This window comes from Terrapene carolina, unplaced genomic scaffold, assembly GCF_002925995.2.
Source record: "Terrapene carolina triunguis isolate 2854851 unplaced genomic scaffold, T_m_triunguis-2.0 Scaffold93, whole genome shotgun sequence".
NCBI lineage: Eukaryota > Metazoa > Chordata > Testudines > Emydidae > Terrapene > Terrapene triunguis.
The window spans coordinates 7,557,370-7,579,552 of NW_020664444.1; the positions used below are offsets into that span (position 1 = coordinate 7,557,370).

Consider the following 22,183-nt stretch of genomic DNA (forward strand, 5'->3'; position numbering starts at 1 on the left):
GGAGAGATATCTACTGATGGCATTAATAATACTTTGCACTTCCATAGCATATTTCATCTGCGGATCCTAAAATACTTTTCAAAACAGGGTATTATTATCCCTATTTTACAAATAGGGCAAATGAAGTGCACAGAGATTAAGTGACTTGCCCAAAGCCATAGACTAAGTCAGTAGCATAGAAGGGAACAGAACTCCTGACTCCCAAGCTCCTGTTCTAATCACCTGGCAATGCTGGAAAAAACTGGGAGGCTGGGTGAGAAGATTTTTAATAGTTTCATGGCTATATTCTGCTTTGACAACCTGTATATCTTGCTTATTTCAAAAGTCAGTATTTCAGCCCATAGCTGAAATTTCCAATGAAATGATTATAGCATAGGATGCACGTACCATTCTGACATCAGGGTAGAAAGATCCCCTTTCTGTTTATATGTCAGAAAACATCATTCACACTCCCAACAAATTCCCTACACTTGACAGCTCTAGAGACTGTGCTTCACATCCTCACACTGTAACATACTGGTTCCTGTGATGATGGGGGTGCGGGATGATGGCATGATTGCAGATGGGGAGGGGTGATGCTGGTGTGATACCAGTGACGGTGTGATGATGTGGGACAAGGGCATGAGTGCAGGGGAGAGATGGGGTGATGCTGGTGTGATATCAGTGACGGTGTGATGATGGGGGGATGACGGCTTGACTGTGGGGGGGACGGGACGGGGTGATGCTGGTGTGATATCAGTGATGGTGTGATGATGGGGGGATGATAGCATGACTATGGGGGGGACGGGACGGGGGGATGCTGGTGTGATATCAGTGACGGTGTGATGATGGGGGGGATGATAGCATGACTGTGGGGGGGGATGATGCTGGTGTGATATCAGTGACGGTGTGATGATGGGGGGATGGTAGCATGACTGTGGGGGGGACAGGACGGGGTGATGCTGGTGTGACAGCGTGATGATGGGGGGATTGTAGCATGACTGTGGGGGGGACGGGACGGGGTGATGCTGGTGTGACGGCGTGATGATGGGGGGATGGTAGCAGGACTGTGGGGGGGACAGGGTGATGCTGGTGTGTGATGCCAGTGACGGTGTGATGATGGGGTGGACGATGGCATGACTACAGGCGGAGAGGGGGTGATGCTGGTGTGATGGCGGGGGGGGGCAATGCCAGGCGATGCAGGGCTGATTCTAGGGATGCTGGGTGATATCACAAGGTGCTTTGTTTAAGGCAACATGACGACACGCTGATATTGTGCGGGAAGGAAGACAGGAGATGACGTGGCGCGATTACGTCACTGACTGGCCTCTCGCCTTAGCTGTTGCTGAGTCACGGCTGCGCCTGTAACACGGCCCTTGCATTGGGCGATCTGCGCGTTTACATCAGGCCGTGATGCCGGGCGGGCACAGGAGGTTCCCATGGTAACCATCAGGGGAAGTTTGTTCCGCGGGCCATTGCTCTCGCGATGTTACATGGAGGAAGTGACGTTAGCAGCGTAGTCTCGCGGCTCCTGAAACCGCCGCTGATTGGCTGGGTAGTGGCGGCGTCGCTGCGGAGCCTCCTTCCCGCTTCCCCCCGCCGCTCTCGGCCCGGGCCGCCTGCCCGCCCTCTCCCCCGCCCCGGAGAGACGCGGCCGCGCCGAGAGCCGCCAAGATGGCGTCCGCCCTGGAGCAGTTCGTCAACAGCGTCCGGCAGCTCTCGGCCCAAGGTGACCGCGGGGGGGAGCTGGGCTCGGCTGGAGCCCGGGCGCAGGGCAGCCAGGGGTGGGGCTGGGGCTGGGCCTTCCCCACGGAGAAGGGGACCGGCACCGTGCGGGAGCGGGGCTGCTAAGACCCGGGCTGAGCCGTGCGGAGAGCGCGGGGCCGCGAACGGCTCCCCTGGGCCCCGCCCTGCCCCGGGGGCGCAGGTGCATCTCGGCGGGGGTGTGAGAGGAGATGGGGCTGCCATAGGCCCCGCCCCCTGGCTGGGGGTGAATGTGCGGGTCGTGGAGGATCCCCCGACTCCCCCACTCTTCTGTCACGTGGCCCGGCCCTGTTCCTGCCTTGGAGGCTGCGGGGCCATGGTCAGGCGTCTCCAGACTGTGTTTCATGTAGCTCATGACTGAAATGGCCTCCTGCCCTGCTTTAGTCTCACTCGGGTAGCATGGCTGGCACCTGTAGGAGTCTCTGCCACCCCCCTTTCTCTTTAACTCCTGAGGGGAAGTCTCTTTCTAAAAGATGCACTCTTGTTCATCCACAAGCTGTGGGCTAGGTGGAGAAAGCATGCGGTGTAATTCTGCATCCTGTGTTACGCAGGAGGTCAGACTGTGTAATCATAAGGGCCCATTTTGGTCTTGAAGGCCAGAAATTTAGGAATTTTCTAGGACAGCTGAGGAATAGAAGTTGAAACGTAAAACTCTTCTCTTGTATTTGTTTGGTCAGTAGTATTTGTTCTAAGTGGTGGTATTTGCTGGGTTCTAGTGTGGCCCCATTGCTACTTCCCACTGTTTTTAATCCCCTGGCTGCTCACTCTTTGGTATCTGTTGCTTGTTAGTGGGCCTGCAGATGAACAGGAAAGCAGCAGGCACTGACTGCTATTGCCAAAGTCTTAGGTTCAGATTTGAGCCCAATCTTACACTGCAGTGTAAACTTAACCTTGGGACAAATATACAGTTAAAATGCTGCATCAGTGCAGCTGCAGTGTTTTAATGAAGATCCTCTAAACTGACATGAGAGAGCTATCCTGTTGGCGTAGTTAATCCACCTCCCCAAGAGGCAGTAGCTATGTTGGTGGGAGAAGCTCTTCTGCTGAGATAACACTGTCTACACAGGGGATTAGGTCAGTATAACTGTCACTTGGGTGTGGATTTTTCTCACACCTGACTGATGTAGTTATACTGATATAGGTCTGTAGTGTAGACCAGACCTTAGTTTTGCAAATTAGGAAAGTAGTCTTAACTCCAGATTTAGGTTATAGCTGTACTATATCAGCTAGCGTATAGATTGATGGTAGTGTGTCATTTTGAAATTCTATTTTATTTCAGGGCTATTTTATGCCTAGGGAGGCATATGATAAAAAATTGGTAGGATTACATATTGGCGCTTTCATAACTCTGTGTGCGGAAAGCCTTTTAATAACATTGCCTTTTCAAACCCCAAATTTATACCGTATTTACATACTGAACTTTCTTGTTTATTTTGTATGTCTACACTAGAAATGCTACAGCAGTACAGCTGCAGCATAAACACTTATTGCAGCGACGGAAGGGGTTCTTCTGTCTCTGTAGTAAATCCATCTCTTCGAGAGGAGGTAGCTAGATTGATGGAAGAATTCTTCCGTCAACCTGTCGGTGTCTATGGACACTGGAGTTTAGGGCAGCTTAATTGCATCTCACAGGCCATGACATTTTTCACAGACCTAATGTAGACCAGCCCTTTGTTTCTCTATGTGGGATGTTCATATCTTTGAAACAGGTCAAGAATTGATGTTTTCTCATAAAATTTAAGTCCACTTTTGATCTCTTTAATGACTGAGTTATTTCTGGGTGGGGCTCAAACTTTCTTTTGATATATATTTTAACTGTTATACTGTATAAAATTCAACTTGTTTAGAAATTTGTTCATGTAGATCGCTTGATGGCTGGCAATATGCTGACAGAACAGATGCATTTTGATGTTTAATTGATCTAATAGGGGAAAGTTATCAAAACTGATCATGTTTAGTAGTTACACAGCATTATATAACTTCAGAGTGTTCTAATTCTCTTAATGATCCAGTAGGGTGGATATATGCATGAAGTAATAGCCCTAGGGCCATAGAGGGAGTCATTATTAGAGCTAAAATTACAGTCCCGGAGTTTCTGGTTTCCAGTCCTGCACTCAGACCATTAGACCACACCCCTCTCTCAAAGCTAAATTTTTATTGTTTATCCTAATTTAGAGGAAAAGGTTAGAGAGAGATGAGAACAATGTTTGTATCTCTTTCCCTTTATATATAGAGATTCAAAGATTCTAGGAGGTGAGGTTAGGCCCTCAATTCAGTTTGTATCTAATCTGTCAGAATAGACAGTTGAACCAAGTCTGTTTCAGAGGACCACAGTTGATTTAAAAATCCAGTGTTTTTTGAAAAGATAAGTAAAAACAGTTTGAGGTTCAGCATCTGCCTCTGATCCCTCTGTCAGTTTTTGTAGGTTTAGCACACTCATTAATTTGAAATGTTTTTCTCTTTCCTCATGCTGTGCTGAATCCCCCAAGCAGTAAACTACAGGTGACTAGTTTGTGCATACAACAATATTACATCCAAACTGGAAAAAATAGAGATTTTTCTCCAATCTCTCTTATCCTAGAGGTTATGTTGAGTCTAAATTTTTCAGACCACATACTATACTTCAAAAATGCTATGGACAAGACTGAAAAAGCTGATCAGACATTCAAGAAGCTGAGGTTCAGGAACAGCTCTGTGATGAGAAGACTAGTTCCCTGGCACCTCAGCTGCTGAGAAAGTGGAGGATGCTGAGACTTCTACCAGGGTGCTGTCCATGGACAACTTTGTGGGAATGGACTTTCCATGTGTGTCTGTAAATGTGAAACTCCACTACTGTAGCTTGGCAAAACTCTGAGCAGCTGCTGTGGCACTTAGTTCTCGCTGCAGACTCAGGAAAATGATACTGCATTGGTTTTACAATCTGTTAATCTTTTAAAGGTTTTCTCTACGGTCATAACAACTGGAAGCTTAATTTTTTTTTAAAGTGAGAGCTTAAGCTATTGTGAGTCCCCGCACTAGCCTGGGAGACTGGATTCCTAGGCTATTGCTAACAACAACAAACTAGTAGGTTTGACTACTTCACTGAATGAAGTTGCTTCTTTAAAATAATCCTAGGAAAAAGCAAGGAAGTGTTAAATGAGGACATGCTGACTGCTTTAAGTAATTTTCATTTAGTGTTCTAACTTAATTTTGACAGCAGTATTTCATATTTCAGGGCAAATGACCCAGCTTTGTGAATTGATCAATAAAAGCGGGGAACTGCTAGCAAAAAATCTCTCCCATCTGGATACAGTGCTTGGTGCCCTGGATGTGCAAGAACACTCCTTAGGGGTTCTTGCTGTTTTGTAAGTGATCCTTTCCTTTACTTAAAGGCTTAATTTACTTATAATTTCCAAAACTTCAGACTGTGTATGGTGACTTGCTAGCCAAAATTATTACTGTTGGATACTTGCATTTTACTGCACTGTTTTCATACTGGTGCTTAATTTGTTTTTCTTATAGTGTACTTCCTTTTTACAAATAAAGTATTGATTTATATGTGTTTCACTTTTTTGATATTATTCCAGTTCTGAAATTGGTAAAATACCATGACTAACAGCTCCCAGGAAGGGCTTTTTTAATTATGAGAAACATCTTTCTTATTACATGTAGAAGGTCTGCATAGATAATTACTTTTGCTCATGAGTTCAACAAAAAATCAAATGTTTTTAAGCTATGAAGCATAAATGGGGTATTAGAAAACTGGATTAATAACATTAAGCAGAATGTCACTTCATACATGGAGAAGTGTGGGCTGCTGTCTGTTTCTTAGCTAGCATTTATTTTGCCTGTCTGGAAGGTCTCGTTGTTATCATGCAGGTTAAGAGAGCAGTTGAACTGTTGTAGGGGGCTAGGGTACGGATGAGTTACTGAAAAATTGTATGTAAGGAGTTGGCGTCATCTTTCCTTCCTGACATCACATAATTTCAAGGGAAGTGTCTTCAGAAGTGGCACTACTGGAATTCTATAAAGTAACTTTTTGAAACAAAAATGTCCTCTTCATCTGTTAGAAAACTAGCTCTTGTTGCAAACATCTGTTAGGAAACTAGTTCTTGTTGCAAATCTACATACAGGACTTCACTTTGTATTGCATTTTATGCAAGTTGGATCCCAAAAATGCATTACAAATTTTTTTTAAAAGCACACGATCTTTGTCGTGCCTCACCAATGGTGAAAACATGGGGGGTGAATAAATTAAAACATTTCGTTTTTAAGAACAAATAAAGGGAGGAAGGGCAACTGTCAGTAAGAGGAGATGTTTAAATGATGAGATTTGAATGGATGGATTCATTGAGTCAGAAGTACAGGAAAATAGTGCAAGGCTTCCACACTGTACCTTCTGTCTGGAACAAACAGTGGAAAGACTTTGTGAAGGGACAAGCGGAATAGCAAGTATGTCAGTAGCCATCTGCAACAGGTAAATGAAGTTTAAGAATATAGGCAGTTTTTAACTACACCCTAAAATAAATGGGCAGTAAGTGGAGTGAGGTGCTTGGAGATTTTTTCAGAATAAGGCTTCAGAGGGATGTTGGAATTTGAGGAGGCCACAGAATAGGCCCAGATTTGCAGCAGTCAAGGAGAAGTGTGCTGAATGCATGGATGAGGATTTCAGTGGCGATATAGTCAAGGTAGTGTCATCATGGGCAATGTTTTGAAGGTAGTGATATGCAAATTTACAGACTTAGGATGACAAAGAGAGTTTGGGGTCAAAGAGGAGATGAGAGGAATTTGAATGCTTCTCAGGAAACACTTCTAAACATTTTAGTTGAGAAGGAACCACAAGCATACGTAAGACAGAGAGAGAAAGCAGTAAAGAAGAACCAGTAGAAGGGTACAGTACCAATAGTACATCAATATTTCCAAGGTCAATGGGAAGTACTTATGAAGGACTAATGTGGTGGTTTGTTCTTGGTGTAGTGGAGGGAATACAAAACCATTAAGACTTCTTCTGCTCTCAAAAAAATAAACTTAAGCAATATATAGCTTGAAAAAGTAAGTTGATATGTCCATAAAAAAAGTGCTGATTGACTAAGTGCAAACTTTTTTGTTTATATGTGTCTTTAGGGTGGGGAAGAATGTGAGGGGAGTGGGAATGTGTCTGTGCAGTGTTATGGTTGTTTTTTGTTTAGGTTTGCTCTATTACAGTATTCTTCATGCTATTAAAGTTACTACTTCACATGCTGTAACGTGCTCTGTAGTGAAAGTTTGCATAAGATTCTGCATGGAGGTGAGGGGTTTTTAATCACATTCTCAAATATCAGTGTAGTTGTCAGATAAATGTGTGCCTTTTCATGTGTTTAAGATGCTTTTACTCTTCTCAATTGAGACAGCATACTTGCAAAGTTGAGTTCTGTAAAGCCACGGACTGTTTGTCAGGGTACTTAAGCTTGGATTATAAGGTTTAATATGCCAAACTAAAGTCCACAATACACACTTTGGGCCAAGTCTGCAGTTAGTTCCACACAGTTGAAGAAGTTTACCTGCCTCTGCAGAGAGAATTTCAGGAAGATGCCTTAGTTTTTTATTTACAGAAACTAAGTGTTTAATGTTTTGTTTTGTTTTTAGGTTTGTGAAGTTTTCTATGCCAAGTGTCCCTGATTTCGAAACATTATTCTCGCAGGTCCAGCTTTTTATCAGCACTTGTAATGGGGAGCACATTAGATATGCAACAGACACTTGTAAGTGAAATTTCAATTTGTTCTGTACTCCTACATAATCTACATTTGGTATAGTTGGTATTTGTGATTTTCACTTTTTTTATTGTTGTATCTAGTTGCTGGCCTCTGCCACCAGTTAACAAATGCCCTTGTGGAAAGAAAACAGGTAAGCCGATGTCACCTAGTAGCAATAAGTAGACTATATATCCAAGTTCTTTAATTTGTTCATAGTAGACTAAGTGTCTTGTTTTGAGATTTGTTGCTAATTCCTCACTAAGAAAGTTTCTCTGCGGATTCCTGCTTGTATATGTATAGGAAGGTAATGGATCCAAAACTAGATTTTAAAAAGGGTTATTTCAGAGAGATCCTAAAAGGAAGAAAATACCATTAATTCTTTAGAGCACTGGTAAATAAACCATGATATGGAACATTCACAAAATAGGAAATCACTGTGCTCATTAATTTTTGATGGAGCTGAAGTTCTCTAGACAATATACAAAAATAAGTGATTGTACCAAAATAATTGGTACCGGTCAGTCAGTTGATACTGGCTTCAGCATTATCTTCACGTGAGCCTACCACCTGAGTAGGTGTCTTAAAATATACAACAAACCGTGATGACCGTTTAGAGTGGACTAACTAAACACAAAGCTTTGAGAATCACATTTGTAAGGTTAAGAAGTTAGCTTTCTAGTCACTTTATTATTCTTTAGAGTCAAAAAATAGGGTTGAAGCCAGTTCTGCTCCAAATGAAATTAATTGGGAGTCTTGCTTTTGACTTCAGTGTGAACAGGGTCGTGTTTTTGGTGTTCTGAGGATTAGGTCTTTGAGAATGTAATTTTCAAGTATTCTAACCATATAATGTGCTCTTAATAGAACTGCCTTTTTGCAGCAGAAATGCTAAATTTTAGTAGTCCATCAAGAGAAGCAAACCAAGGCTAGTTAATAGCCAAGGATAATTTTACCTCTTAAGAAGGGACTGCAGTATCCTACAAGGAAGGGGGAACCTCAGAGTAATTGTTACTAAATGTAACCTATCAATTAGTGTTATTTTTCATTTGTAAGTGTCAACATAAGATCCAATGTGCTGCCATCTATGAGAAATTATCTGAAAGAGATGTAATTTCTGACAGCCCCTGCGAGGAATTGGCATTCTCAGACAAGCCATAGACAAGATGCAGATGAACACAAACCAGCTGACCTCAATACATGCAGATCTCTGCCAGGTAAAAGGTTATATCAGGCTTATACCAAGAGTAAAAATTTTAAATTGGCCCAATCCCTTTGTGCAGTGAGTGAATGTGTGCTTCATTCTTCTGAAATGGAGGAATGAGTACAAGTATAGTGGGTTTTATGACCGTAGTAAACCATAAGATATGCTGACGTTTTAATAATGGAAATCATTAGAATGGGATTTGTAATGGATCTTCTCAGATCCTTTATTTTGTTGTCGTCCTCTCCCCCTCCCCCCCCATCACTTCTGAAAGTCTGGATGATGGTGATCCTTCCTTTTGCTGAGGGGGGCAGCACACAGCTCCTTCCAGGGCCAGACATTGAGTGTTATCCAGAGGAGGTTTGCTCAACAATGGCATGTGGCATTTTCATGTCTCTTTCAACCTCTCTGGGCTAAATTTTCTGTTTTTTGCATTGCTCTTAGCTCCCAGGGCACGGGGCCTGAACTGGGATGTCCCATGTGGCACTTTGTGCTGCCAGCAGGCTAGCTTGTGTAGAATGTTTCAGGCAGATTTGCAAATTAGGGTGGAGCTATTTTAACATTAAGATAATTTGTAATGGCTCATCAGTGGTGTTAGTAGATCTTGCAATATCATAATGGTTATGACCAGCCTATAGTAAAACACTACTGGAATTGCACCATTTCCTGGATTGTGTTGCTACTTGCATTTTTGCAATAAAGTGCATTGAGATTAATAAATGGTACTAAACTGAATTTTAGTTGTTGTTTTTTAAGATGGAATAGAGGTGTCTGTCATGTAACCCTGGTTTATTTTCTTGTAGCTCTGTTTGTTAGCAAAATGCTTTAAACCTGCCCTCCCATATCTAGATGTGGACATGATGGATATTTGTAAAGAGAATGGGGCATATGATGCAAAGCACTTTTTATGTTACTACTACTATGGTGGGATGATATACACTGGGCTAAAGAACTTTGAAAGAGCGCTCTACTTTTACGAACAGGTAACTTTCTCTGAATCAAAAGTCTGTGGGAAGATCAGAAATGTGATTGGTTGAAAGTCCAAAACTGTATGTATAGGGTTTTTTCAACTTCCCCAAAAAATCAATTATGGCTCTTTTCATACTATAGAGGCTTCGATTCTTATTTTTGTACCTCTACTTGTGTTAAATATTCCTATCCTGGAGTTTTATACTGCTGCTCATCACCACAGTATCTGAGTGCCTTCCATATATATACTTCACTACTGCTATTTTATATCTGCACCACATATAGTTATCTAGCAGATGTAAGTTAGATGTGTTTTCAGTTATTCTAAGATTTTGCTATATCCTTTTCTGCTTAAATCAGGGCTGGATAGGAAAAAAATTGTGTGTGGCTGCAAATAATGTGCCATTGTGCATTTCCAGCCAAAAATCCAAGTGTTACTGCGCCATAGAACCCCTCAAGGGATCTGGTTACATGCCTGTAAGATTGTATGGCTGAGCCTGGATACCAAATGCTTGTGTCGCTTTTTATCTCCTTTTAAACTTTCTTGGATTGCCATTTGTTTCTTATTTCATAGTGGATGGCAACAATTCACAGGCTGACTTTCATAAACATGTATTTAGATTTAAAATCACATGCTAACTTCAAGAAAAATCAGTTTAGTGGTTTCAGGTAGTACACCTACCCCTGAAACCAGTACTAATTTTCGGTGTTTGCTGTCACTCTTGTTTTTCTAATTATTTGTAAATGGCTTTTCTTTGTCCTTGTTTCTGCATGAAAGATCCACAAATGGGAAATTCCGTAGACGACAAATGCGGTCAAATGCACAAAGTAAACTTTTTTTCTGCTCTTTTGGTGATTGTAGGTGTTCTAGCAGGGGTAAAACCTTGAGACAAAAGGGATTTAACTTGACTTTCCCTCTAACCTTTTTTGGCACTCTTGAATTTAAGTGATTGTTTCTGTACAAACGAATGATCTAAAGCTTTTCAAAACCTTTGTATGTATTTGTAATGGATAAAAATCTTATGGAAAATGACCCAACTACCTTCAGTAGCCAGCCCCTCCTACAAGTAATCTCTTCAAAGGCTCCCAAAGGTTTCAAGTACAATGCTTGATCTGTACTTAAAGCCCACCACTACTAAATGAAAAAGTTTTTTGTTTTGATCCTTGTGGGGTCATTTTAAGACCAGTTTCGCTATTCAAATTGTTATGTTGTGTTTTTGAGCAGCTGGTCCAGAAGTTGCTTTTTAGGCACTTTTGAGTGATTCTCACTAAACTAGCTTTCATTTCTATAGAGCCTAACAGACACTGGTGAATTACATGTTCCAGCACTTCCCTTTTGCATATGGAGATTTAAATCTAGAAATGCTTTTTAATACAGTTTATGCCAGAGACATTCATTTTTTATTCCCATCCCTTTCTCTTGCTTAGGCAATAACTACTCCAGCCATGGCAGTTAGTCATATTATGTTGGAATCGTATAAAAAATACATTCTAGTTTCTTTGATACTACTTGGCAAAGTTCAACAGCTACCGAAGTACACCTCTCAGATAGTGGGTAGATTCATTAAGGTAAGTTTTTTTCAAAGGCAGTTGAACAATAACCTGGACTATACATTCAGAATAAAAAGTTGCAATGTTTGCCAAGAATCTATCTTCGTTGGCTCTTTTATGCAGTTCTGTTTACTGTTCTAGATTACTGGAAATGTTAGGAACAAATGTCATTCGGGCTTGTGCTTGTTTGTAAGCCAGAAAAAAGGCATGGCTAGAAAGTGATTGCATGCCTTCTCAGTTATATATATTTTAAACATAAGCACTTGATTATGTTGTAACACAGTCTTTACATCTTAAATAGAAATAGATTCCTGGCAAAAGAATAAACTGGCTTCACATTTATCAATCTGACACCTTAATAATGCACTTGGTGAACTCACTAGCCGCCTTCTTTTGCTAGATAGTAAGCAAGGCTCCTTAAGTTTCCCATTAGTTCTTTGTGTGTGGTGTCCATGTCCTGAAACAAAACACACCCTCTAGTTTCACATGGCTGATCTCTGCTTGAATCTCAGCAATGCTATAACAAATAATTCAGTTTATTGTGCAGAGATTCTAAATGTGGATATTTAATATTGCAGTGGTACCTAAAGCCCCTAAGCAGGATCTGAACCCCTTGGCTTGAATATAGGTAGAGTACAAAGACAGTCCCTGCCTCAAGGAGCCTACCATCTGACTCTTACGCTTTTGTGATACGAACAGATGTTTGGGAACTAGGTTGAAACCACCAAACTTACTTCATTTGTGTTCTACAAGCTTTAAATCTAGATCTTCAGAGGTGAAAGTCTAGTGCATTAACTCACTGGGGGACCTGAGTCCCTTTAAAAAAAATAGTTGTATGGTGTTGACAATAAGAGTAGCTTAAATAACTTCCAGCGCAAAACTATTAAATAGACTGTTGTAAAATTGAATTCCATATGCATTAAAAATCTGTTTTTCTAATTACAGCCCCTTAGTAATGCGTACCATGAATTAGCACAAGTTTATTCAACCAATAAACCATCGGAGCTCCGAAACTTGGTCAACAAACATAGTGAAACATTCACCAGAGATAACAATATGGGGCTGGTTAAGCAGTGCTTGTCATCTCTTTATAAAAAGAATATACAGAGGTTAACCAAGGTAGGTGCAGGTTTTCTTTTGGCATCAGTCATCCAGACTTTCTGGATTTAGCACACTATTTCTGGAAGAGCTAATCTAAAAATTGTCTTGTGTGTATGAAATTGTGATTGAATCAATCTATAGTACATTGATTGTCTGTAATAGTCACTTTAAAAAGTAGTTGCATTTTTTGGTAAATGCATTTGTTGAATATAGTGCCAACGAGAAGTGAAAATTAACCATATTTTAAATAAAGTTGAATGTGTATTTTTGTATGAGGAATACAAAAGAGCTCTGGATACAGAAGTAGGGGGCCTCTCTGCTTCTATATTACATATATAGATTCACTTGCCTGCCTCCTCCTTATGGCGAAGCTTCGAGTCCTTGGAGTAAACTGTTGTACTACCCCATGGAAGTCAATGGGCTGTGCTGACTTATATCAGCTGAGAACTTGCCCACAGCTTTTATATGTAGCCAAAGAAGTCAGTAAGGATGGTGTGTCCGTCCCCCCAGGTTGCCCATCTTCTGTGGGAAACTGAACTTTACAACTTCATCTGAGTTCTCGAGTAGGGAGGACTGTCCAGTGGCAGAAGAATTGGGAAAGAAGTGGGGTCAGTTACAAATGCAACTATGAATAGAGATCATATTGGTTCCTAGAGTTGATCAGGGAAAGTTAACAACAAGGAGTCCGGTGGCACCTTGTTGTTTTTGTGGATACAGACTAACACGGCTACCTCCTGATACTTGACACGGGGGAAAGTTAAGATACTCTCTTGCTTAAATTAACTCAAATGGTGTGTGCCACAGGCATATAATGTACAGTAGAACCTCAGAGTTACGAACACCATAGTTGAGAACTACCAGTCAACCACACACCTCATATGGAACCGGAAGTACACAATCAGGCAGCAGCAGAGACCAAAAAAAACCCGCAAGTACCCGTGTTAAATGTAAACTACTAAAAAAATAAAGGGAAAGTAGCATTTTTCTTCTCCATAGTAAAGGTTCAAAGCTGTATTAAGTCACTGTTCAGTTGTAAACTTTTGAAAGAACCACCATGTTTTGTTCAGAGTTACCAACAACCTCCATTCCCAAGGTGTTCATAACTCTGAGGTTCTACTGTAATAGCATTGTTTTACTTCTGTAGTCCATTTCCCAAATTATGTGATACGTCTCTAGAAAGAAATAGCTGTATTAGTCTGGCAGAGAACATTCATGGGGGAAAAAGGAAGCTTGACATCACCTAGGCTTCCCTTAGGAAGGAAAGAATTGTACAACCTGCCTATTCTGCATGTTCCCACCATTATCAGTCAACAGATCAGTTTAAAAAATGTAGTTAGTTATGTGGTCCATAAAGAACTCGTAGGAACAGCAGGTAGCTTCAGATTATAATGGTTTGCTATGCTTCTAACTTTCAGACATTTTTAACCCTGTCATTACAAGATATGGCAAGTAGAGTGCAGCTATCGGGGCCGCAGGAAGCAGAAAAATACGTCCTTCACATGGTAAGGAATGTTACTTGACTAAAATGGCTTTTAATTACAAAACGGACCCAAATAGCTTTAAGGACTATAATTTGTTAATATTCTGATGTGACCAGTCAATATTTGATTTGGCAATGGCAATCCCCGATTGTCCAGTGTAGGACTTTTGTAGGGGGCAAATAAGCTACGGAAAGCCTGCCCTGATTTTTAGGCTGCTGCCTCTGGCCAAAAACTTCTGAACTGCTTTAGTCCAAACCAAACATTGGTAATGCCTGTCTCGTACTAGAATGATGTACACTCCTCTGGAATAGACTGTTGGGAAGGAAGAACCAAGACTGATGATTAAGTTCTAAAATATATTTAAGATCAGTGTTTGAATCATTACTGTGGGCTATCTAAACTTTTTTTTTTTTTTACTCTTCCGTATTCAGGTTAATCTTTGTATTACAAACTGTTTCACCTCTTTCAGATAGAAGATGGTGAAATCTTTGCAAGTATTAATCAGAAAGATGGTATGGTCTGTTTCCATGATAATCCTGAAAAATACAACAATCCGGCTATGCTTCATAACATTGATCAGGAGGTAAATAACATTTAATACATTCTTGCTATTTCCTTCAAAATCTAATAGTGGTGTTATAAGGAGAGATTTTGTGATAATTCAAGAAGTGAATGTAGTGGAAGCCAGGTGCTTTACAAGGTGAAGCACCTCAATATAGCAGAAATGCAGGGCTATGAAATTATTCTGCTATTGTAGCAATTAGGTTGTAGTCATTTACCATCTCTACTAGGCAATTATTGTCAGTGCTGAGTTCCCTATTGTATGCTAGGTACAAGCTGAGGTATGCCAGCACTTTGACCCCATAATATTGACTATGTGAGGTCAATAGGATTGGCTTTGAGTTAAATACTAGAAAAATTACTCTTCTATTTTAAAATCTTGTTCATCTGTAACATTGGCTACGAAATGCTTCCTTTTCATTAGCTCATAGCACATCTGAGCTATAAATGGACTTGGACAAACTAATCAGCTTGCTGTTTTCAACATGCCTTTCTCAGATGCTGAAATGTATAGAGCTTGATGAACGACTGAAAGCCATGGATCAAGAGATCACTGTGAACCCTCAGTTTGTGCAGAAGGTAACTGACATAAGGTCTTTCACCGAGAATGTATACTGAACTTAAGAATCTAAATAAAGTCATACATTAAAACAAAGTCAGATGTGGAAAGTGAGTAAACACCACATGGTGAGCACTGTGCAAAAAGGGAGAGTGTAGGTTCTTTCATGTGTACTTTATTTTCCTATCTCTTATGATTAGACATTTTAGAGTTATGCTTAGGATGAAAATAAATCTCGGGAAAGACTTTTTACAGAATTAACTTCTCTTCTTCCCTTACAGAGTATGGGCTCTCAAGAAGATGATTCAGGAAGCAAACCTTCAAGTTATTCTTGAAATTAACATTGGCCACTATTCTGTTTTAAAGTAAAAGCTAAAGAAAACCACCTTTTGGACTGGGCATTGAAAAGTCCTATGAAGAGAGCAGAGAGAACTGAGGCTTTCACCTGGACATTTAGAAAATAAAATGACACCTTCTCAGTACTGTATGATTTCAAAAATATTCTCTGCAAAGAAAGGAAATCTCAAAGAAATTTTAAAGTCTGTTGTGGATTTATTTATCTTCAGATTAACATCGTTAATGCATTAAATAATCTTCCTTTTGTTTTAAATGGTTTGAATGTTGCTGTTTCTGTAGCAGTCCTTTTTCCTCTCCTACAAAATTTGTTTAAAGTGTGTTTGTTCAGGGAAGAATACAAACAAGTATGGGTCACTTATACAAAACAATTATTAGTTCATTATTTGAAAGCATTTTGGACTCGGTTTGCTCTATAAATACAGATTTATTTATCATATGTATAGAAAAAATAATTTACTTTATTTAAGAGTAACAATTTTTGTAAACTTACATTCTATCCCTACCCAATCCAGCTGGCAGCTGTCTATTAAGTGATTAAATATAAACCCTCTTCATCCCAAAAGGCTGAGAATATTATCATAGCATTCCTGTGCTGGTATGGAATTAGAATGTGGCATTAGCTGGCTCTGCTGTAGAGCGCAAAAGGCTGTAGGGTCCTCTATATGACAACTACTTATTTTATGCCAGTAATTTAAAAACCAATGATAGAATTAATGTCCTTCAATATTAATGGGATATTCTTGCAATCCGATGAAAATTTTCTAGAGCTAAACAAAAAGGTATCTTTAAAACCTGGATCTTGTGGGGCAAGACGGAGGTGAAGGCCAGTTTGCATTGAAAAGAACTCTAGTGGCTCAAAACAACACAACCTGACATAAAGGGGCTTTTAAAAACAGCCAAGTTCCAGGCTGATGTGAATTCCGTTTTAAGTACAAGGGTACTATAGAGCTACTGTTGAGGCTTACCTCTCTGTGGCACTTTTAATACACTACTAATATAAAAGCAGACATATCATATGGAGGTAACGTATGCTGGAATAGTGTTCTGCAGTTTGAAATCCAAGGATTCATTTCAACCATAGATGCCTTGTTGAATTATTTAAGTAGTTTACCCATTGAATCAACAGGTTGGCTGTTCGTTTTGTAGTTTTTGTATATCTGAAACTTCTCACTGTTAACAGAGCACTTTTGAAACAGTCGCCGTCACTGCTGCCTTCCTGCTGTCAGACAGAAACTTGTCACTGAGTCAAATTTTTTCAGAATTGCTCAGCATCCCAAAGCGCCCACTTAAGTATCTCCCTGGGAGCTGCTGGGTGCTGAGCTCCACTGAAGGCCCTCTTCCACGGGAGGCTACCACGTGGCTATAGAGCACCTGTGCTTCTAACGCTGATATTGGGAACTGTTTTAAAGAGCTCTAAATCTAGCAGAGCCGCCTTTGACAGAGGTATGCCTTCTCCAGTAAAAGGGAAAACGATGTGCAAGCTCGTCTGTAGCTGGTGTATGAGTGTTTAAAACCGTTTCCCCAAACGGCTTGCTCCATTATTTTGTATGTCTACCCAGCCGAACGAACAAACAAAACCCCTAAACAGCAAATCTCAGAGCCCAGGTCTATAGATTCGGGCTCATGCTACAGCGCTAAAAATAGCTGTCTAGATGTTCCGGCTTGAGCTGTGAAATCCACCGCCCTCAGTAGACTTCAGCAGCCCCAACCAGAACACCTGCACAGCTGTTTCTAGCATGGGACCCAGTCTATATACCTGGGCTCTGAAACTCACTGCAGCAGGGTATATTTTTTTCCTGTGTAGACATATCCTTGGATGTGCTGCTTCCCATCATAAAACAGCTTCTATATTGAAGGCGGCTTTCAGACCTAACCTTACAGCAAGTCCTTGTCTTTCATAATTTGCCTTGCCACACTTGTAGTTAGTAAAGATTTGTGATTTTAAGTCTTAGACTCAGATTTTTAAAGACATTTGGACATGATGGCAGTCAGCCTTGCAATGCCTAAACTGAGTTAGGAGCCTACATCTCATTTTCAAAAGGGCTTTATGCACTTGAATCCAAATGGGATTTGGGCTTCTACATTGAACACTGCTACACCTAAATATGTTTACAAATCTGGGCCTTGCTCCTTCCCAACCTTCTCTCCTGTTTAATCCTGCGGTGATTTTAAATGCTGAATGTGCATTTAAATCCTGTTTGGTGCTCTAGAAATATCTTAAAGATTGGTAGCACTGCAGGTTCAAGTGTGAAACTGGGTTGTGAAAGAGTCCTTCACTATGTGCAGTCACTACACAACAGATACAGAAAATGGCTAACCACAAACTTCAGCTTCTACATAGAAGAATCATTAAAAACATGGCATAGGAAGTGAATATAACCAAAGGATTTTAATAGTTTAAAACCCCCCACCAACCTTCATCTATTTTCTAAGTGATCGTTCAACTATACAACTTTAAGCCGTTCCTATTTGTGCTTTTGTGGACTTGTCTCAAATAACTGTCAACAAACGACTTAGCTTAATATAGTACCACTGAGCAAACTAGTGTTAGTCATGCAGTTGATTTGATACAGCTGCTTGTTAACAGTTGTATTATTTGCTTTTTTTGTCCTCAAACTGGTCAAATAAGCCACATGAGCAAGTTTAAAGGGTGGTGTGTAAACACCTATAAAATTTCCAAGTTATATAGTCCTTGTTTTATGCTACAGTATTTTAGTGTTCTAAATGTTTAAAAGATGTGTTGAGATGTTCAAAGCCAGCTGGCAGGTTTAGCCACACCATTCTCATTGGAACGGACAGAAGCTGGGTAGATAAATCCTCTAGTTGGCTTTGAAAATTGTAATCAAGATCCTAGCTCATTAGAGCTTACCATCTAACATGAGCCATAGTGCCCCAAGACAGTGGCAGTTGGAAGGGCTGAAGTAGGACAAGAGTGACCACAGCCTAGGATGACTCAGTTCTGGCATCTGTACATCCTCTGGGACTCTTGCAAATAAAGTTTTGTAGGTTTTCCACAAATTAACTCCTTGCATTGCTTTCATCTGACCTGGTCATTGAAAGGTGCAGAACAGTTCAGACCCCAATGAGGGACTGGAAGCTTTGCCACCACTTAAGCCTTCTGGATTTAAATACTATTTTAGGGGAAAACATATGATTAAACTTAACACCGCATGCTACACTTAACTGAATTTAAAATCTCAAAAATCCTGTGGCCACAATCTTCATGTCATAAGTGCCCACAAGATGCATCCACAAACTATTAGATGCATGTACAGTGAAATAAATCTAATACACTGGTGTATCTAGTTTGCAACTGTACTTCAATTTCTTGAGGGTAAGCTATACCTTTCCTTAAACCATCTTGCAACTACAGTTTCTAGCCACAGGGTGGGGCCTTTAATTCAGATGTTTAACAGAGGTTGAAATAGTTGAGAGAGGACCAGAAGTTGCTTCTGGATATCTTCCTGTAATATTTGTGCCATTTTTAAGGAGCACTGCAGCATAACCAGTTCACTGAGCTTTTCACACATGCAATATACTTGCCATTGCCCCAGGTGCTGCTGCCTAAAATTGCTTCTTTCTGCACACCTTTCCCCTCCTTTTACTAGGCTACAATTGTGACCCATTTCTTGTGTTGTCATAGGTTATCTGTATAACTTAGGAAATGTGGTTTGCTGCATGGCCAGAATGGCTGAGAAGGTTAGTCCTGAGAAGTTGTTTAAATGTACTATTGAAAAATAAAGATCACAAACAGAAGTGTAACTTTTTAGTTTGTCTTACATATACTACGCCTATAATAGTGAGATGTTAGCCGAGGCTTTGAATTGGCTACATTACAGCTTTGGGGGGGGGGTCCCCATTTTTTAGCAACGTTAACTCTGTCCAAGAGCCGTAATGCTGTCTAGAGTGACACTATACAGCTTCCAGTGCACTTGACGATGCATTGTGCTTTAGTCAGGAGTTTCTATAGTGATTGGCAAAGGCTCAAAGTTCATGCTGCATCTCTAGTAGAAATGGAAGATGCTTGGTGCACGGGCATTTGCCTATTGGGGGGTTCCTACGCCTTCCTCTCAAACATCTGGAGCAGGCCACTGTTGGAGGCAGGATGCTGAATTTGATGAACCAGAATGCAAATTCCTATGTTTGGTGTATGTGAAGTCTCATGTGGTGGTTTTATATGTAAAGGCTTGTAACATTGGTTATCAGCACTAGCCTATGTTGCATAAACTTCAATGGGAGCATTCGGCTGGGCGCATAATGTAGTAAAATCTCATTCCATGGGCAAGTAGTGATTGACAGGTAAGGGGAGTGTCATTTGGTTCAAAAACATCTACAGAATCATAATTTCAATAGTGCCACCAGCTGCGGCAAGACGGGGACTTGCTCTTTGCCCTCACCCCATCCCTCCCAGATCCAGGTCCTTCAGTTGGTGGACATTTTTGATAATACCCAACTCAACCCATTTCTGAGGACATCGTTTCGTTCAAAAGCCCTTTCTCCCACAAACATGATGGCACCAAATGTGACATGGCTAGATCAATTATGTAGATATATATTTGAGAAAATGTTTTAAAATCAACTGTTTTTAATCATACTTTTAACACAGGGATGCATTGCTTATATCAAAAAAAGACACTGATCTTTGGTAATCCTAGGGAAGTTAGCCTTGACATGTAGAAGTTAATGCAATGTTGTAGCCATGTCAGTCCCAGGATATTAGATACACAAGGTGGGTGAGGTCATATCTTTTATTGGACCAATTTCTGCTGGTGAGAGACAAGCTTTTGAGCTTACACAGAGCTCCTCAGGTCTGGGAAAGGTGCTGGGAATGCCAGCTAAATACAAGATCAAATAGATAAATATCATCAGTGTGGTTTCTCAAGGGCACCACTGTTAGACATGTCACACTGATCTTTGTCCATCCCACACTCAAACATCTCCAATAAGGCAGGCTGCTGAAAAGGTGAGCACCTGGTCTTTGGCACAAGCATTTGATTAGCTGAAGGACTGATGTAGGAGTAAATAGTATTTCACACATAACTGATGTGATCAGTATATCCTCCAAGACCCATCCATGCCCAATAGGAGAGGTTAGTTTTGGATGCCCTCAATCATCTTGGGGCCATTCCATTGCTTGATAATTTACCCTCTTGATACCAAGTATAAATAGTCCTTGACAGTGGCAATTTTTCTCCATTTGTCTGCTTCTTACAAAATATTGACCAACATAGCTCTGCAAGTGTCACAATGTTGGTCTTCAAATAGTAAATTTGGCATATGAATGCCTCCAGTACACTTATGACCTTATTAGTTATTGTCTCAGATGTTCCAAGTGAAGAGAGGATCTTCCGAGTCTGAATTAGGTGCCTTCCAGTAAGATTATTTGGTCTTTCCAGCCAACCTTCCAGTAGTATCACAGCTTGAAGGGGCGTGGGTATCTTGCAGTGCAGTGGCTTTCAACGGTCCGAGTGATAGGAACACATCTCTGGAATGTACAGTGATTCTGTTCCCCAGCAGCAGCCACAAGAACAGAACTGAATTGGGTAGAATCTCATAGACAGCATTAGAACAGCTGTGTCTTATGCAAAAATCCAGAGCTCAGTAGCATCTCTCTCTGTCACATTGACGGCATGCAAGATAATTTTCATTTCAGCCCCATGCAGCCGGTGTGGCTGGCACTGGGGACCACATGAGCAGCGGTCCCGGGGGCGGCGGGAGCAACCGCAGCTCGGCAGCTCCCAGCAGCGGTTCCCGGGTGGTCCCTGGCAGTTGGTGCCACACTGGCCCTGGTGCCCCCCTCCCCCAGCAGTTGTCCTGGGGGCGGCCGGAGCAGCTGCTTCTCAGCGTCCCCCGGCAGCGGTCCCAGTGCATCCCCTGGCAGCTGGGGCTGTGCCGGCCCTAGCGCCACTCCCCCCCGGCCCCAGCAGCGGTCCAGGGGGCTGCCGGAGCAGATGCTGCTCAGCAGCTCCTGGCAGCGGGTGCTACTGCCCCCCCACCCCAAGCAGCGGCCCCCAGGGGCACTCCCCGAGCAGCAACCCCCTGGCTCCCCTCCAGCAGCAGTCCCCCAAGATTTAGTCAGGGTATTTATAGTATAAGCCATGGACAGGTCACAGGCTGTGAATTTTTGTTTATTGCCCGTGACCTGTCCCTGGCTTTTACTAAAAATACCCCTGACTAAAGGGTAGCCTTAATGATGGGAAATCAACTTGAAATACTCCTTCCATTTATAGTCGCCTGTAACATTCAAAAAATGAACCAGGTATCATGTTCTGTGCATTAACAAATACAGTTGGTCAACAGCCACCCTTGAACTTTGTGAGGGCTGCATGTTTGGAGGTGCCTGGGTCAAAGTATAATTTAAAAAAAATGTTGTTTTTAAAAAAAACATTTTCGTGATTGTTTTTACATAACTGTTCCAGGTTTGGCAGGGCGGGCACCCCGTTGTTCGTGGGCCAGGATACCCAATTCGTCTTCACCCATTTCTCATGACTCCATAGCACCAATATTTCTTCCAACCTGGAGGCCCCAGAGCTGGGAGGGGCAGCTGGTCCCCCTCTCTCTCCTGCAGCAGCAGGTGACACCATGGGAACTATGATCTCTAGATTTTTACCAATCAAATTACATCCACCCACCTTGCTCCAGCATTGCACCCAGACTGACCTGCACAGCGCCCCCCTCTGGGCAACCCTGGGACTGGCCCCGCCCCGAGTCCCGCCCAGCGCAGCGCAGCCCCGCCCACACGCACGAGTTGTGTATCACAGGCCAGCCCTGGTGGAGTGTACCATCTCCCTGCTGCTGTGGGGCGACGCTACTTAAGACCCACAGCCTGAGCCCGAGTCCGGCTGTTGCTCCCTCACCCCATCCCGGTCCTTGGCTGGCTCAACCCCTTTTCGCACTGCCCCGCCTGGCGCGAAAAGACACAGGGCCCTGGCTTCACAGTCGCACCCCCCGG

The 22,183-nt window shown here is 41.8% G+C and overlaps 1 protein-coding gene across 2 annotated transcripts; it reads left to right on the top strand.

Moving 5' to 3' along the window:
* The first annotated feature begins 1,608 nt into the window (after positions 1–1,608).
* Positions 1,609–15,484, top strand: COPS3 (COP9 signalosome subunit 3). Of its 2 annotated transcripts, XM_024205248.3 has the most exons (12): positions 1,609–1,708; positions 4,958–5,087; positions 7,348–7,460; positions 7,556–7,605; positions 8,573–8,665; positions 9,456–9,635; positions 11,050–11,190; positions 12,118–12,291; positions 13,689–13,775; positions 14,224–14,337; positions 14,814–14,894; positions 15,156–15,484. In XM_024205248.3, exons 1-12 carry the CDS (start codon positions 1,654–1,656, stop codon positions 15,207–15,209), a joined length of 1,272 nt encoding a protein of 423 aa, XP_024061016.1. In that variant the 5' UTR covers positions 1,609–1,653; the 3' UTR covers positions 15,210–15,484. The 2 variants fall into 2 exon arrangements, with proteins under 2 accessions (XP_024061016.1, XP_024061017.1); XM_024205249.2 differs by lacking the exons at positions 1,609–1,708; positions 4,958–5,087; positions 7,348–7,460 and having other exon boundaries at positions 8,505–8,665.
* Positions 15,485–22,183: the final 6,699 nt, after the last annotated feature.

Excerpts from the sequence above, each read along its gene's own strand:
- COPS3 (XM_024205248.3), top strand. The coding sequence starts at position 1,654 with ATGGCGTCCGCCCTGGAGCAGTTCGTCAACAGCGTCCGGCAGCTCTCG. Across the intron at positions 8,666-9,455 it reads TACATGCAGATCTCTGCCAG|CTCTGTTTGTTAGCAAAATG; the intron begins GTAAAAGGTTAT and ends ATTTTCTTGTAG. Across the intron at positions 13,776-14,223 it reads AAAAATACGTCCTTCACATG|ATAGAAGATGGTGAAATCTT; the intron begins GTAAGGAATGTT and ends CACCTCTTTCAG.